Consider the following 17974-nt stretch of genomic DNA (forward strand, 5'->3'; position numbering starts at 1 on the left):
CTGCCTGTGCACTCAAGAAAAGTTCTCCTTTCTGACTGGTTATACATCAAACGCTCTCAGAACGCTACGTCGTTCCATGTGAATGTGGCGAACGCAGTCCTTCTGGATGGAAACAAACACAGCTGGCTTTGTTTGCGACCCCTCCACTTCACAGCATCGCCCTGTGCTCGTATGTAAAAACAAGAGGTGCAGGTTACTGTGAGGAGCTGGATGAAGCAGGAAACCAGGGAGGATCTGATTGTTGTAAAGGCCACAGCTGGTCTCCTGCACAGTATGTGCAAAGCACTATGCTTCCTTTCATCTGCCTTCACCGCTGTCACCCTTCCCATCTCATTTTAATGACCATACAGTTTTGCTGTCAAAAGGCATGAAGGTGGTAGAAAATAACACTTGAATTAAGTTGTATTTATCAACTCAATGAAGACTCCACTGTTCTAATGTGTTAATTCAATGTTTTGAAGTAAGATTCTGACCAGATGAAGTCCCTGCAGTGAGAGCAGTAGGTGGGCTGCTTCAGGTAAGTGGCCATGAACTTGTGCCCATTGACTTGGTGGACCCTGCGCCGAACAGCCCCCTGCCGCTTCCTGGGTCGCATTCTCTGTCGGAAAACCCGCTCCTCATTGTTGGCAGAGCCCGCCTCTGCAAAACAAAACAGCATGTTACATATCAATCAATCAATCAATCAATCAATCAATCAATCAAATGTTATTTGTATAGCACATTTCAGCAAGGCATTTCAAAGTGCTTTACATCATAAACACAAGAACACAAAGTCATGCAACATATAATAGACAATACATTGTTACATATTACATTTCAAATGAAACTCTAAACAGGTGTGTTTTTAATTGCGATTTAAAAGAAGTCAGGGTTTCCGCTGTTTTACAGTTTTCTGGAAGTTTGTTCCAAAGTTTTGGTCCATAGATGCTGAAAGCTGCTTCTCCTCTTTTGGTTCTGGTTCTAGGGATGCAAAGCAGTCCAGAACCAGAACCTGAGAGGTCTGGAAGGTTGATACAACAACAGCAGATCTTTGATGTATTGTGGTGCTAAACTGTTCAGTGATTTATAAACTAACAACAGTATTTTAAAATCTATTCTTTGAGCTACAGGGAGCCAGTGGAGGGACTTTAAAACTGCTGTTATGTCTCTATCTTCCTGGTTTTAGTGAGAACAGGAGCAGCAGCTTCTGGATCAGCTGCAGCTGGAGGATTGATTTGTTGGACAGGCCTGTGAAGATGCTGTTATATGTGATGCATTATAAGCACCAAGAAAATCAGTCTGTCATTAATGCAAAGTCTACACAGCTCCCAGTTGGTCTACTAGGTGTAGTGATGAACATTGAGCTGAACTTTCAGAGCCACAGAAGACAGCTACAAAGTTGGTCTTCTATCACCTGAAGAACATTTTCAAGATTAGAGGAGTAATGTTAAAGCATTAAAGGAACTTGTCCATTTATTTATCTTTAGTCTCATTGATTATTGCAACAGCATCTTTAAACTTCCAGAAAACTCCAAAACTGCTGAAACACTGAGTTCCTATAAATCAAGGCTAAAAAGCCACCAGGTTGGAATTGCCCTTGTTTAGTAGTAACTGGAACATTGAGCAACATACTTGATGTCTACGTGCTTGATGATTTTGATGATAACATTTGACGAAATGTAATGCTGGTTTCCTAATTGATTGCTATATTATATATTTTTTTCCTATGGTGCAAAGCACTTTGAACTGCATTGTTGCTCAAACTTAACTTGATTTACCAACCACTAGATGGAGACAACATTGCATGGCTGATACGCTGCTAAATCTTTTGCTATTTGTTTTCCTTGGTTTCAATGCACCATGAGCCTTCAAAGTTTGTTTTCATGTATGCACTGCTTGGTTTCCAGAAGGATCAATAGGGGATCCAGTTATAGTTTAAAACAAATTAATTACACATAATCACAACCAGAAGAGGTGTGGGTGAAGGGCAACAAGAAGTCAGCTTTTTAAATGAGACATAGTAGCCTTTAATTTCAGTTTTCTTTCATAAAAATATAGACAATTGTCAGGTTTCACATAAACACTAAGGAAAGATGTGTCACAGATTTTGTCCTCCCTCTCCTTCTGAAAAAGTAAGTTTTTAAAAAATTTATTTGTCATTTTGAAAATTAAAAACCTTAGATTGCATTTAACAATGCAATTTGCGACAAAAACAAAGAAATATCAGTCGTGTCCCGATTCCATCCCTGCCATGTCGACTCAGAGTCCCAGAAACTGTTTAAAATTTTATTGTCCCTAACAAACCTTAACCCTTCATATGCATTGTTAGAGAATTTATGTAAGCCACACCCACAATGAACTGTGCAGTTCTATAGTGTATTTTAAAAAAAAATAACACTAACCCTTCATGTGCAGGGTTAGTGTTACATGGTGAAAATAACCTTTAAGCGGGTATTAAGCCCACATTTTTGTTTTTAAAATTAGGCTTTATTTGTACCACAACACAAAAATGTTCACCAGCTTAAATGAATAGGCAAAAATTCAATCTGGAAAACTCTATTCATCTCACCTGCTCAGCCAAATGTCTCACCTGCTTAGCCTCAATTTCAACCCATCGGTGACACTCTCTTCCTCCAATCATCAAGCATCACTCCCTTGATAGGGTCTAGCTGTTCATCTGCTTCCGCTCTTTGTCCGAGCTTCAAGCAAGCTGCTCCTCAACCTCAATATGGCCTTACAATTTTGTGTGCCCTCACTCTCTCGTGGAAATTTTGGACTTGATCTTCTTTTTATCCATGCTTGAAAAAGCTCCCGTTGCGCTGTTGGTTCAGATCTCTGCTCTTATCAAGTGAATCTCACTCAGATCTGGGCTTGTGTATCCTTAACGGCCCACTTTTTGCTGTAACGAGTAATCTAACGCGTTTCTATGTATAATTCAGTAGTTAGACTGAAGCTATTTTTTGAAACCACTTTGTGTTACTATTTTCTTTTGTAATTTAATTTTATTCCCTCTACGTGTCTTGGGGAGTAACTGCAGTTTCTGTGCAATTAGTGTCAGCAGCGAGAGAAGAGGGTCTAAAATCCTACTTTTCCAGATAGTGGAACACACAAAAACACACACAAATTACTAAAGTTTTTTTGTACTGTTGTAATCATTAAACAATCTCCTCTTCAGTTCAACCTTATAAGTGGAGATACATTGTATCATATTTTATGATACCATAAAATAACTAGCAATTAAGTATTGGAAAAGCTCAATATATTTTTTACAGGTGTCAGAGTGTTGTTGTCAGCAGCTGCTGAAAGTAACTAAAAATTACTTTTAATGTAACATAGTTACTTTCCAAATTAAGTCATATAACTAAGCTACTTTTTTAAGGAGTAATCAGTAATCCGATTAGCTACATTTTCAAAGCAACTATGCCTTCACTGATTTCTAATTGCTCTCATTGCCCCTTCACATCACAGGATCTCCTCAAGGGCCTTCAGCTCCAGCTGTCTTCAGCTATGTGCTGAAGATGAACTTCCAACCTCGGCGGGGTTCTCTAGTTCACTCTGATCCAGTTTCAAGCCATTCAGGCTACCTGAAGATGTCACCCCTTCAGCCCTTTTCAACGCTTCTCCTTCCTATCAGTTCAGATCCTCTGTTTCACTCATCTCTTTGGTCGTGCGCCATCGCTCCAGGACATTCCTCAGCTCCTCCAGAAGGTGTCGCCTCCAGCCTGTCATGTCTACACCTCTTCTCTCCACTACGTGATTCAGCCTCTCTCGCCGACGCCCACCATGGGCCGTTTCTACGCAAGACATATTCACCCAGTTCTTGTTCATCATTCGAAGTCATGCGCTTTCATTTTACGTCTAATGATAATAATTGTCAGCATTTGTCTAATTTCCATTGGCTTTGGTCATTAGCAGTAAAATTTTCTCATAATAGATCACATCAGAAATTCAAAAATATTTTCCTCAATACGGTTCAGGTTAAGATTGGCCTTCTCCATCCAGATAGAGATGGGTGGAGTAGCAATGTTGCCCACTCAAGCAGTTTTTATTCTTCGTCTTTCTTGATGTCTGAATCCTCTGCAGTAATTATTACAGTAGCTTTCTATGCCAAATGCTTCCAACTCACTTTCCCCATCAGCTCTAGTTGCAGTCCATCTTCCACTTTCTTTCTCTGGTCACCCTTGTCAGTTTGTATTCCACCACTTCAGCAATTTGGTTATTCATCCTGAGCTTTCTTCTATCCTCGACATTGATTGTTCTCTATATCTAGATGAGCTCATACAACAAATAAATGGTGGTGGAATTCATTCCGCAAAGGTCTCTGTTTCCTACTTTGTTTCTCCTATCGACGCCGAGTGATAACATTTGACGAAACGTAATGCTTTTTGCTGGTTTCCTAATTGGTTGCTGTTAGGAACCAATTAGTTCCTAAGAGCACTTAATGTCTAACAAGACACCTAAAGCCATTACAGGCATCTCTTGATGCCTTGACAGGCACTCTTGTCTCTCCCACTGACGCCTTTGCAGGCACCCGCCATTATTGCAGGTAGCTCTGCAGTTTCCTTGGCAGGCATTCTCGTCTTTCTCTGTCCATGCGCATGCAGGTGTTTCATGCCTCAGCAGACATTCTCTGCATCTCTCTCAATCGATGCCCTTGCAGGCAAAGACTTTCATTTACCAATTAAACTTTCAAATACCACTCTCTCTCTGTGAGTCTTTCCAGGTTAATTTGGAGGTACAAATGGATAAACTCAAACTGATGCTTTAGAAGTCAAATAGAAATGAACAATCACAAAAAATGTAGGAAATATACTAGTAAATACATATAACTAATTACAAAACACAGTAGTGTTGGCTTATTCAGATACTGTCCAGATGGAAAACATTGCTGTTTCAGAAGAAATAAATAACTTCTCTATAGCAACTTGAAAGACACAATTAATTTCTTTGGAAATATAATACTGATGTGGACCATGTAAAACTGGTCCACATATTATGCGTTTCTAAAACTCCTGTGCTAACTTCAGTTGGCACTCCAGTTAGCGAACTTGAGTGCAGAACCATTTGCAGATGGTTCTGCAAATCCCCATCGCTTACCGACCTTTAAAAAGTAATCTGATTTGGATGATTTTTATTTTAAAATGGAGTTTTAGCTAATAAAAATCCTTAAAAACAGAAATCATATCGTATTTTAAACAAGCCGTCTTGGCAGCTGCAGCAGATTTTTTTTTTGCATTCATTTTGGAGACCCCAATAAAAACTCAGAATGATTTCTGACATGTTAAAAAGACATCCATTTTAAACATGTTTGAAAGGAGTAACTACGTTCCTTTGACAGTAGGATTAGAGTTTGGGGATTAAGGTGTTTCAGGCCCTTCATAGTGAAGAAACCCTGAATGTTGGACATGTTTAAAAAATAAAAAAAGACACTATTTGAAGCAGATGCAATCAGTGATAGTCAATCAGGGCTTAAAAAGGGAATTTATGTAAAGTCCAAGTAAAGCCACACCAATGTTCAATACTTAACATCTACCTTCTGATAATTCTTGATTACATAAAATTGTGCAATGACTTCACTTTTTCATGTACCTTAAGAAAAAAACTAATTAGTTCTCCTACTGAACTCCAGAATACAGTTTCCCCGAGACAAGCATCAGGAAAATGAATGCTACCCTTAGAAAACTAGTAAAACAGCAACAAAAGCAAGTCTAACCATCTGAACAAAGCAGATGAACTAAATGAGATCAGATCTGCATAGACAAAAATAATATTTTCAAGAGCAGTCATTTGCTTTGAAAACAAGCATTTTTCATTTGGCTTTTATTTCTGCTGCCAGTTGTGTGTGTGTGTGTATGTGTGGGTGTGTGTGTGTGTGTGTGTGTGTGTGTGTGTGTGTGTGTGTGTGTGTGTGTGTGTGTGTGTGTGTGTGTGTGTGTGTGTTCAAAGTCTTGGCCTGATAGCATAGAATGATTCCACATTCACACAAGAGTGTGTTTCTCTGTAGCGTCACCTTTAACACATTCTTCCCTCCCTTTCCCTGCATCTTGCTCCTTCACTGAGCAACGTCAACATCGCCTAGCAACTGACAGCTATTGCCTTGCAACACATCTGACTTACTAGAGAAGAGATGGAATGTTACAGATATTTTTCTCACACCTTACAACTGCCGACCTAGTTACTGACAGGTTAGCAACAGGTCATCAGGGTCTCACACCCTTCCTTTGGAGAAGAGACTTGTCAGAGTCCTTGACATTTTTAGAGACCGCACATGGTTCTCTTCTCATCTTCTGTGCTGCTTAGTTGCAAATGACCAACAGCTGGTGTAATAGTACTAAAAAGAAGGGTGACACTTTATTTGATGGGTTGTGAAAAAGACTATAATGACACCGTCATAAACATGACATAACACCTATAATGAACTTTAAAAATGATGGAGCTTTATGTTATTAAAGCTAAAGTTTAATCAATAATACTTTTATAACAAATTTATGTCAGATCATGATTTCTTGGTTAATGTCAAGTTGTCATAATTAAGACATTTTGAATAATGTCAACTTTGTATTAAAAGTTTCATAATTTACTGAATGACACTTTATAACAGTCACATATTCATGAAGACTAACTCATGTTCATGATAGGTGTTATGTTTATGACAATGTCATGACAGTCTTATTCACAACCCGTCAAATAACGTGATACAAAAAGAAGAAATGCCTTTTAGAAATGTACTTTCCTCCACACTTATTTTTCATCGAGCGAACAGTCAGGGGAGTTGGCTGTTGGTCTTCCAATGACTTTTTCGTTCTCCTGGAAGTCCTTTCCATGAATCCTCTGCCTGAAACCAATTCTCTCCTTGTGCTCTATTCTGAGCTTTCCTCAGAAACAGCTGTTTCCTGGCCTCAGTAGACATATCTCTTTAAAAACAAGATGGGTATACTACCGCAAGTCTTAAGTTTCTAGACTGCAGCCAGGCAACTCAGAACTGATCTTTCCGTGATCAAGTCCATTTTTTGTATCACTACATATTAACTGTATGTAAAATGTAACAACTGTATGTTACATTTAAAAAAATGTTTTCATTTAGGTTTTACAAACAGAAAAACAAAAAAGCAATATGGCTATTTTATTTCTGGGATTGTGTTTTGAAACAGTAAAACTAAAAAACAAACTATACAAGAATTCTGTGTCTACATTTTCTTCTACCTGAAGAGCATTTCTTCAAACCACATGCAACAAATTACAGGTGCGTGGCTTAAAAAAAATCTTATTTTACATGTTTTCCCCATGTGTGGTGGAGCTTCTAAGAAAGACTCAAGTTCACATTTCAGACGACTACATTTTGCTTTTTTTTTTTCTCTGTCCAGGGCCCATGTCATGGGAGGACCACCACTGTTGGTTACAATTTTCACCTTTTTTACTTCTATTTTTCTTTCCTATCTTTCGTGTCTTGAAAATCTTCAAACAAACCAAAAATATATTTTTGTAATTCCAATTAAATGGCCAAGACAAATTTAATCCATTGTGTTAGGCTCAATTAAATCTTTATTTGTTTTGACAATAATCCTTTCCCAGTTGAGAAGAGCTGGTCCAAAAGTGTTTCAAGAGCTTTTAATCAAAGGCAGCAGTTTATCATCCTATTGTGTCTGCGTTTCTAAGTGTGTGTTAAATGTCATAGGTTGCATGCAGCTCTGCAGACCGACTTTTCAACCATCTGCTCTCTGCTACACCAAACACATGCAAGTAATGAGTGCTATTTCAGGAGATATCACTCCTATCCATAGTGGGACTGCGCTGCATGCGGTAGAAGGAGCAGAGACACTATAAAGTGTCTCTGCCCTTGGACTTTTTAAACTAGTCCAGAACTAGTTTAAAAAGAAACCATGAAGTAGATATTTCTGTCATCCAGAGCTGGCCTGCTGTTCATTCTGTCTCTCTTCTGCAATGAAGTAACCACTCCATTAGTGAACACACCACTTTACTAATCAGTCTATCACCCCACCTTTTCCTCCTCTCTGCCCTTTTCTTTCACAAATTCAGTCCCACATATTATCTAGTGCAAAACATCCAGAATTACATTTTTAACCTGTTTTCATAACCCTTGAGTTTGACTATCATTCTGAAGAAAATAACGTATTTATTGTCTTATTAATAAGCAATTAGCTTTGCTCAAATCTGCTCCTTTTTAAAGCAACTTAAAGTGCAGTGTAAAACTCATAAAAATCCATCAAGCAGGTGAATGAAATTTTTCTGCTGAAAACGTAAAACTGCATGCGTCATCTGGTTTCCTGACTGTGCCAATGTAAAACTGATGAAGTGGTAAATTAACATACATATTTGAAAAGTAAGTTTTATTGGAAAAAGGTGAAATGAGAGGGAACACAATATCAAAATTTGTTTAAATTAGGAAATTTTAATAAATCCTTTTAAAAAATAAATAATTTTGAATTAATATAATAAATGACATCATAAAAACTTGCATGCCTAGATGTTAAATTGTATTGGGTAAGGAAAAAAGGACTTAACAATACAGTCAAGAAGTCAAAAAAAGTTCCTGAACCACAAAAGTTCCTGAACCTTATGTCTGACAGTGGATGTTCTCTGCAGTCAATACAGGTGAACTAAACAGCAGTGAGAGCAAAACAAGTATGCTGGCTGCCCTCCCTACATAGTTTTAAATATGCTATGTATCAGCACACATCGACACCACATTTCATTTTATTGTTTGTCACTGTGGTTTCTCAGTACTCTGTGTTTTTTTCTCTCTTCCTGCAGGTGTAGAAGCAGACTTCTGTATTTAATATTGTATTTTTGACTTTTTGCACGGGAGTTTCAATAGATATTTCGTTGAATCTTGTTCAATGACAATAAATGCTATTCTATTCTATTCTATTCTATTCTAGCATGTTTTCATGAATGCTTTATCTCTATTATTTCATCTTCATTCGTTCCCTTCGTCCATTTTTTTCATACACTCACACTCACGGGCATACACAGAGAAAAAGAGAGAGAGACAGCCAGACAGGATGCAACCAAACAAAAATTTCGAGATTAAAAGATTTTTTAAAATGTCTAAACTAAATGAGAGGAGCTTAATGTCTTCTGACTCATTTGAAGGTTTGATTGCATTTCTAGCAGAAAGAATGTTAATAAAATGGTCACCATTTTATTATTAAGCACTTTATAGTGTCAGTCTGTGTCAGACACAGACTGATAGTGGTAGGCTATACTGCAGAACAGAAACTTTTACATTTACGAAGTCATTTAAAATATTATTTTTAAATTCTATTAGCTATTCAAAAGTATAAGCTACTCAATAAGAAACATTGACAAGGCAATAACATACAAGCAAATAATACAGTTTCCACTATTCCATAAAAATAAACTTTAAGTTTTTTTTAATAGAACTTAAAATTCCCCAAAAATGTTAAGTTCCACTTTACTAATCAGTTTATCACCCCAATAATCCAAAATTGCATTATTATAATCAATAATACAGTTTTTTATTATTGATTACACAATATTATTGTACTAAATAATATTTTAAAGTATTTTTAACTTTTACCATACGTAATTAATGTAGTATAAACAAATAGTAACGCTAGCTTTAGAATTTATGACTATTGTCTATTTCATATTTTTATTTCATTAATTATTTACCTACAAATTGGGAGTGAATAGATAAATTAAATTAACCTATAATTACAAAAAGTAGCTTTTCTATGCATCAGGAATGAAAGATGAATTGGTTTTATTTTATACTATGATAACATTTCCTACCAGTTATAGATTTTTGAAATTAATATTACAGATTAAATTTACAATAAAAGAACAAAAAAGGACAAGTCATCTATTCTTCATTGGGTGTAAAATAAGACAAAAAATAATGGTGCCATAATGCACAAACACACATGACACCTTGATGAGTCAATGGAAACCTCAAAATTAATGCAAGATTTTGCAACCATTGCAGCATTGCAAGTTGCATTTGCTGTGCTTCTGAAACGAAACCGGTTGCAATCATTTTTCATAAAACAACAAGAAGCCATGGAAAGCTATAAGAGCCACAAACAAGACTGAAATGTTCATCTAAATGACTCCATCAGCAGGTAACTCAGAGAAATGAGAAAGAAATAAGCACTTCAATCCAAATAAAACAATGACACAACAGCTTCTGTTAGCAGATCCACACAGTGATGAATCTCGAGTTGACATTTAGCTCAGTATGAACTTACCTTCACTGGAAGATCCTGATAAGTCGATAACAACAAAGACTCTCCCCTCCGGCTCCAGATCTATCTGTTGACGAAGAAGAAACGGTCGTGTGAAACCTTTGGTTTAATTGGGTTTTGAAAAATCTGTATTTTGTTCAGTTCTTTGAAAAGTGTAACAAAAGTTCATATTTAGTCTTAGACAAAAGCCGAACATTAGATAAACACTGAAACACTTTCCTGCAGAGGAAGCATCACGTTGTTGGAAGACAAAATATTCTACAGACCTAACATAAGCATAATTAGAAATCAGGCAATAACCAAGTTGAGCTTAAGATGCTCAATTTGGTCGTTGTTGAGCAAGGACCAACGAAGACTATATGCATCTAGATTTAGAGGCATCAATGCATCTAAAACTAATGAAGATTTAGATGCTCTAAAGCCGCATCTGATGTAAAGCAAAGGTAAAATCATGAGATTCGAAGTGCTTTGTCAGGTTTTTGTGCACCAAACTTACTCAACAACAGCTAAAATATCAAGGACAATATGATACTCTGGTGAACAGTGCAAATGAAAAAATAAATCAACTTTATAATAAATAAATCAGCCAGTGACTTATGAGGCAATAACCATGTTTTACTCATTAAAAGAGAGAGAACACTTTCTCTTAACTGTAGTCCTTGACAAGAGAGAATCTTTCTCAGATGTCAGCCCTGGCTCAGAGATAACATCAGACCTTCTGTTACAGACATGTAGTTTTACTGCAATTCACGCTTTAGCACAACTTGTTTTTCTGTTTAGCAGGAATAAAAGAAAGTGAGTTCTTTTGGCTAAAAATCCTGCTGTATTGGTGTCTCAGTGTCTCATTTTGTAATAAGAATAGAAGTAGTTCTTGACTTATCTGGCTGCCTGACAACATTTGAATACTAAAACATCAAAAACCTTCCGCTGCTTCAAAGTTGTAGAGGAAATAAACACTGACAGAAAAAATATACAAATTGTTTAATTTGTATGAAATGAAATAGTAAAATGTGGAAAATGTTCCAAATTTCAACGGCGCCACCAAGACACCTTGAATCAGCTGCACTTGTCATGGCAGGCAACCAGTTGATGCTGTGATTTTAGCAAGTTATCAAACACACATGAGTTTTTGATCCCTCGGTTCCTCCTTTGTAGCTTCCACTTCAGTTTGAAAAAGATGGTGTGAATATTAGCATTATTCCTACTGTGAAAATCCAAAACCATAAAGTTTTTCATAGGACATAATGAGCGAAGGAAAAAAATTCCACCTGACACATGGTGGTCAGGTGTCAGGTGGTCTGTATGTTACAGCGCAACATGTATAGAGTATAAATGTACACATCAAAAAATTATTTACTTTGTCCATCAGTAACAAACGTGGTTAAAACCACAGTGGGAAATAAAAAAGAAACCTTGACATGTTGTTTGGCTAAAATCTGACGGTCATTCCCAGCACTCTAGTCATACGTAGAGGAAGTTAAGAAAAAAATATAACTGTGGTTTTTGACTTGCTATTATGTAGAGGTTGACACATATCCTGTCTCATTCTCTCTCTTTCACACTCACACACACACACACACACACACACACACACACACGCACACACACACACACGCCTACACACACACACACACACACACGCCTACACACACACACACACGCACACACACACACATACACACACGCACACACACACACACACACGCATACACACACACACGCCTACACACGCACACACACGCGCGCACGCAGACACATCCTTGTACTTAAATCAAACTGAAGACTGTGTATTGACTACCATTCATTTATTCATTTTATTTTTGTATTATCTAGACATTTTCCCTAACCCTACATAACCAGTACCAGCACACTTCTAAATTTAACCCTAGCTTAATTCACACCATATCTCTAAACCATTCTTTCTCAAATTGTGGTCTACAGACTACACTAGGAGGCGGGTAAAGGGGCCCCGCAAGGTGCATGACTGTTTATTTGCCATGACATGAGCTCAAAGTGTGACACAACCAGCTAGCTTACCAAAGGACAGTGTTTAAAAATAATAATGGATAAGTGGTTGAAAAACAGATCACTGAAAAGAAAATCTGAAGATAGTGGTAGAAAGGAAACAACTTCCAGGATTGTTTATATGATCAGAGGAAGCCAATTCAGACCTGATCAGAGTTTGAAGTGTCGTTCACAAACTAATTGAATCTTTTGAATGGCTCTAAGCTGTCTCCTCTCTGTTACCAAGAACTCTTCTTGTTTCTACGACTTCATTTGCTTATAATGCTCTGTTCACACATCAACAGCTATTTTTATTTTTATTTAATTTAAAATGATTTAACCAGCATATACATGCAATGAATAAATACACACAATGGAAATGGGTGGATAATTTTATATGTAATGGTGCATAAGAGGATTTTAGTTTCTGCCATAGCAACCCAAGTCTGTTTTTCTTTTACTATGCTTCTAAACTACAAATAGTCACAAAATGTTGCTGATGGTTTTGTCATGACCACTCACATTTACAAAGCCCATCTACATCAGGATGAACATGAAAATAAGTGACTTAAACTTTCAGATATAGATCAACATGTTATGCTATTCTGGGCCGATTTCAAGTTAGATGGTCACGTTGGTCCCCTTCATGTACTATGCGCAAGTACACATGCAGACAGATACGTATAATGGAATCAGAATAATTGTTTTGGAATAAAAGGCAAAGACACACACCAGCAAGTGAGGGAAGGTGTGTGTTTACATTGGTAAAACATTTCCGGGTGTTAAAACCTGTTTGTGGGAGCATCAGGCCAGGATTTTCACACTTTCCAGTAGAAGCTTGTGCTCCCCAAAGCATCCGGACACAAGCACCCGATACCTCAACTGACATTCACATACTAATGCACTCATAACCAAACAGAACTGAGAGAAGACATGGTACACCAAATGTCAGTGGGGTTCAGTAATACAAACAGTGAGAGAAGGAACCCAGAGAGCTGGATGAGAGGGAGGACAGAGAAAGTTTGCTCCAACATCAAAGTGCAGAGGAAAAGAGGAGGTGGGGGGTATGCCTGATTAGATTTTGTTATTAAAACCTTTTGGTTCAGCCAGCATTCACCCCAGATCAGGCTGGTGTTGTTCTGTAGCCTCAACACAAAGCAGGACATGTATGTATGTTGTGAGTGTTTTGAGGTTTAATAAGATAATTCTTCTCATCCATCTGCATTTTCTGGAAGGAACGGAAGGAAGGAAGTTATTGTGGCAGATGGGCAGATGAGGGAGGCACAATATTACCATGAGTATGACAGAGGAGGAGATATACAGCACACTTAAAAAAAGAGTGACTTAAAAAAAAGAGAAAAAAAACAAGAATCTTTTTTTTTTCCATTTCTGTCATTTGTTCTGACATGGAAATCAACCCTCAAAGCTGCTTTTCACTCCTCACTTTTAAATTTATTGGAAAATACTCACTAAATAGTACATTTTCTGTTAGAGTTTTGTCCATAGCATGATTTGACATGAGGATCTCGATACATTGGCTCTTTAATAAATATGTATTAATGACAACACAAACAAACACACACAGACACACCACCTCCCTTCCTCTGAGGTTACAGCCGTCCATTCCTCTGTTGCTCACTGAGCGCGTTCAGACTCATAGGTGCAGACAGTCCCTAAAAACAGAAAAAAGGAAGGAAAAGATCTCCGCGTGTACGTGTGTGTACACCGCTTTCTACAAGATGGAAGAGTTCAAATGGTGCTCCCCATCCATCAGAGTAGTTGGAATTCAAAAGCACAGGAAGGACGTGTGGATGCAATTTCACTTTTTGACTTTTATAAAGATGATAAAATCTAAATAAATAAAAAAGGTCTCACAGATTCAGGACACTTTACTACTTTAATGTCTGTATAGAGATGTTTCAAAGTGAAGAAAAAGTTTGTCATAAGTGACTCTGTTGGAAAGCAGGAACTTATTGGGTGTATGTTAGGTTTGTAATTGTTAAGATCATTTTTGATGAGAAAGAAAGAGTTTAACTCTCAGGCCCTACCAAACATTAAACAGTCTGCTGTAAGACATAACAAAGCATAAGCAAATTACAACCCCAAAGTACAGGTTCAGATTCCACCCAGGGAATATTTCATGCCATGATTCGTCAGTTATTTAATGTAAAATTAAACCCTCAATTTTCTTCCATGTGAGGTTATTTGTTTCACAAGGGGCAGTTTTTGCAGTTGTACAGCTGGATTCAAACTGCACATAAAGCTTTAATCAAAAGCTTTGACATATGTCAAGTCAAGGCCCTAATTATCTATGGCTCCCAGGATGATATTTAATTACTATTAGAACCAGAACGGCCACAGCCAACCGCTGGCATTTTCCATGCACCAACACTACATTCCCCACAATGCAACAATGGCTCGTGAAGTCACTGCAGCGCGCTTACAAGCAGCTTTATTATTCATCATCAATCAGAGCAGATATCAACTTTCAGGTACCCCCCCTCCTCAAAAAATGTCGAGAAGGACCTCGCTGCAGCATGCAGAAAGGGGTGGGGACGGACCATTGTCAGTCTCATATCTTATTTGAAAGTGGGACTATTGCGTTCTGGAAATGAAGGGGGCGCTATTTTCACAATCACTAGTATAAATACCTTAAAGAAGCGGGGTTAAGAGGTGGATTGGAAGAAGTTTGAGAGGTTTCCCCACTGTCGTTCGGAATGCTATTCATAATGGACAAGCACAAAGTCAGCAAAAGGTATTTTCTACCTTAGAAAATACCTTTACTAAGGTAGAAAACTTTTTTCACAGAGTAAATCAATACACTTTTCTAGATTAGGTTGAACCTGTAATTGACAGCTGTAAACGAGTGATATTCGTAGTTCGTACAGGGGAAGGCTAATTTTAGCATGTAGCATAGCTAATTATTTCTGTGCAGAGTACCTTTAGTTAAAAATCGAAAAGTAGAAAAATGTATTTTATGCTCAAAATTAGTTTTTTGATTGTCATTATACAAATGCACGTATCTATTTGCAAAATTTGGAACGGAGAGAAAATTCTTCCGTTCTGTATGAAGACAAGTATTGCTGTCCCCTTTGCTCACACAGGGCCGATGCGTCTTAAAGGTACAGAACCACATAGCAAGAACTGCTATGGTTCAACATAATGGTATGTAAAACTACACTTATGAATGTTTTTTTGACATACTTTTTTTTTTTTTTTTACATACGTTTTCTAGTGTTTTTCTTTGATTTTATTTTTAAAGGTTAATATTTTTTTAAAATATTCATGAGCATGAGTAAGTCTTCATGAATATTTATGACTGTTGTCATAAAGTGTAATTTGGTCAATCATGACACTTTTAATACAAAGTTGACATTATTCAAAATGTCTTTATGACGACTTGACATTAACCAAGAAATCATGATCTGACATACATTTGTTATAAAAGTATTATTGATTAAACTTTAGCTTTAATAACATAAAGCTCCATAATTTTAAAGTATAATCAGTAATAGGGTTAGGGTTTTATTTGACTCATGTACATTTTAGGACCTTACTGTTGGATATTCCATTCAACCAACCATTTTCTGATCACCCTTCTCCCTAACGGGGTCGGGAAGTGTTGGTGTCTCTCCAGCTGTGTTCCGGGCGAGAGGCGGGGTCACCTGAACAGGTCGCCAGTTTGTCGCAGGGCAACTCAGAGAAAACAGGACAAACAACCCTGCACACACACACACACACACACTCACAATCATGTTTTTGGACTGTGGGAGGAAGCCGGAGAACCCGGAGAAAACCCACGCATGCACAGGGAGAACATGCAAACTCCATGCAGAAAGACCCCAGTCGGGAATTGAACCCAGGACCTTCTTGCTGGGCAACCAACTGATACCGTTTTACTTATTGCACGATTTTCAGTTGTCCTTTTCACTGAATAGCTACCATATTGTGTCTGAAAGTATTTGCATGTTTATGCCAAATTAGGTGAATTTATTGCCAGAAAATTATTTAATTTTGTCAGATCACATAACAGCATTTATACTTAAAAATTAACAAACAATGCAGTTCATCGGCAATGATCGGTGATCAGCAGTGATCAGCCCTGGTAGGTGATCGGATCAGAAGGACAGCACCACCACATGAACTATGAACAAGCGCATTTTAAATTAAAAGACCAGTATTTGAAGTTAGTGTTTTGGTTGTCTATATACTGCTGTCAACATTTAATTATCAATAAGTTGAGGGTGTTCCCAATGTGAAACCAGCTACTGTCAATACTACTGTCAATAAAACAGAGAGGATGAATACATGTTTTATGAAACCAAATCCCTCTCATGATGATCCAGAAAGGACCCTGCGTATCAGTTTCCACATAATGCATCTTCAAATTAAACATCACATGGTCTTCATCTTGTGTTAACACAAAGACAGTGTCTGCTTTGTTCACACTAGGTGCTGTCAGTGTTTGCGGATCCAAGACTGCGTGTAAGGATTCAACTTTAATGTACATATATTTCTAAGAACATCCTCAAACTGATAGTCGAGATTGTATTTTTATCCATATTAGAAATTTGATTTGACTTTTCCTCCTTTTAATATTTATGCTAACCCTTCCTATGACCAGCATATTGCTAACCATATCTTAAATGTGATTTAAAATATGTCCAACCCAGATCAATTACGCTTAACAATTAAGATTCACTGCACTGGTACAGGGCTTTGGTCCCCATAACTTCAAAAGGTAAGTAAATGTCCCAAAAGGTAATGAAAAAAAATACACATACAAACCCACACCCACACGCACACAGACAGCAAACAGAAGTTGTTCTTGATGGAAGAGGCCAGTGAAGGGAAAACCTGCTCAATTGAGTTAAGCTTTCAATTCAATTTTCCTGTGTGGTTGTGTGTGAGAGTCTCTGTGTCAGTGTTGTACTGGTCACTCATTACTGTGGACCTCTGAGATTATACAACCTGTTTAGTGCTTTCAGCTAGCATATTGACTGTCTCCTCATGGTTGGACCGAGGTTATATAAGTAAGATAAGCAACAATACTGTAAAGTTGTTTTTGTTATAGAGTAAAATTTATAAGTATAACAAATTATTATTATATAGAAACAATGGGAAATCTGAACAGAACCTGTGAAAGAGAATGTTTCTGTCAGTGGACAAAGCGTTTGGCCACGAATGTAGTTGTGATTCAGTCACAGCAAAACTAATCAACTTTTGGCTGAGCTGAACTGTCAGTCAGGCCTTTTACAGTGACTCACAAAGCCAAAGGTTCCCAAGTGTATTATAAGCGTGACGCACCACATGCTTTACCAGTCCCCACCACGCCCAGAGTTTTTTTTTTTATTATATAGATTTTATATATATATATATATATATATATATATATATATATATATATATTGATTATTATATATTTTTTTTTGTTAAAGCTGGATTGGATTGAAAGGTCTCTATTGCTCTGACCGTTTCACCAGCGGAGCAGATTTATTCCTAAAAAGTTCATAGTTTATGCATTTAAAGCCGGGAGAGCAGACCACTCACATAGCTGGCTCCTCTGGCTGTTGAAACTCGCGCTGCTGCTGCTGCTTGATCTTAGCACAGATTGCGCACCCAACCTTGCACTCAAACTGGACACAGGCTGACATGTATGGATACTTACGTAAACCTCTGTGCGGAATTATGTTTCTTTAGAGGTAAGAGTTTAAACCTCGAAGCATTAGTTCTGGTTGCGCAGTTCAATGTGAACAGCAGGA

At 37.4% G+C, this 17974-nt stretch overlaps 1 protein-coding gene across 3 annotated transcripts in view; it reads right to left on the bottom strand.

Annotated features, from left to right (window-relative positions):
• The window catches only part of LOC129353970 (protein kinase C epsilon type-like), a 104596-nt gene that overhangs the window by 40373 nt on the left and 46249 nt on the right, over positions 1–17974 (bottom strand). For all 3 annotated transcript variants that reach the window (XM_055023421.1, XM_055023420.1, XM_055023423.1), the window contains exons 2-3: positions 10212–10275; positions 474–639 (exon numbers count right to left, since the gene is read on the bottom strand). In XM_055023421.1, the coding sequence (XP_054879396.1) occupies positions 474–639; positions 10212–10275 (230 nt within the window). The remainder of the gene's footprint in view (positions 1–473; positions 640–10211; positions 10276–17974) is intronic.

This window comes from Poeciliopsis prolifica, unplaced genomic scaffold (genome assembly GCF_027474105.1).
Source record: "Poeciliopsis prolifica strain line A6 unplaced genomic scaffold, Auburn_PproV2 SCAFFOLD100, whole genome shotgun sequence".
NCBI classification, from domain to species: domain Eukaryota; kingdom Metazoa; phylum Chordata; class Actinopteri; order Cyprinodontiformes; family Poeciliidae; genus Poeciliopsis; species Poeciliopsis prolifica.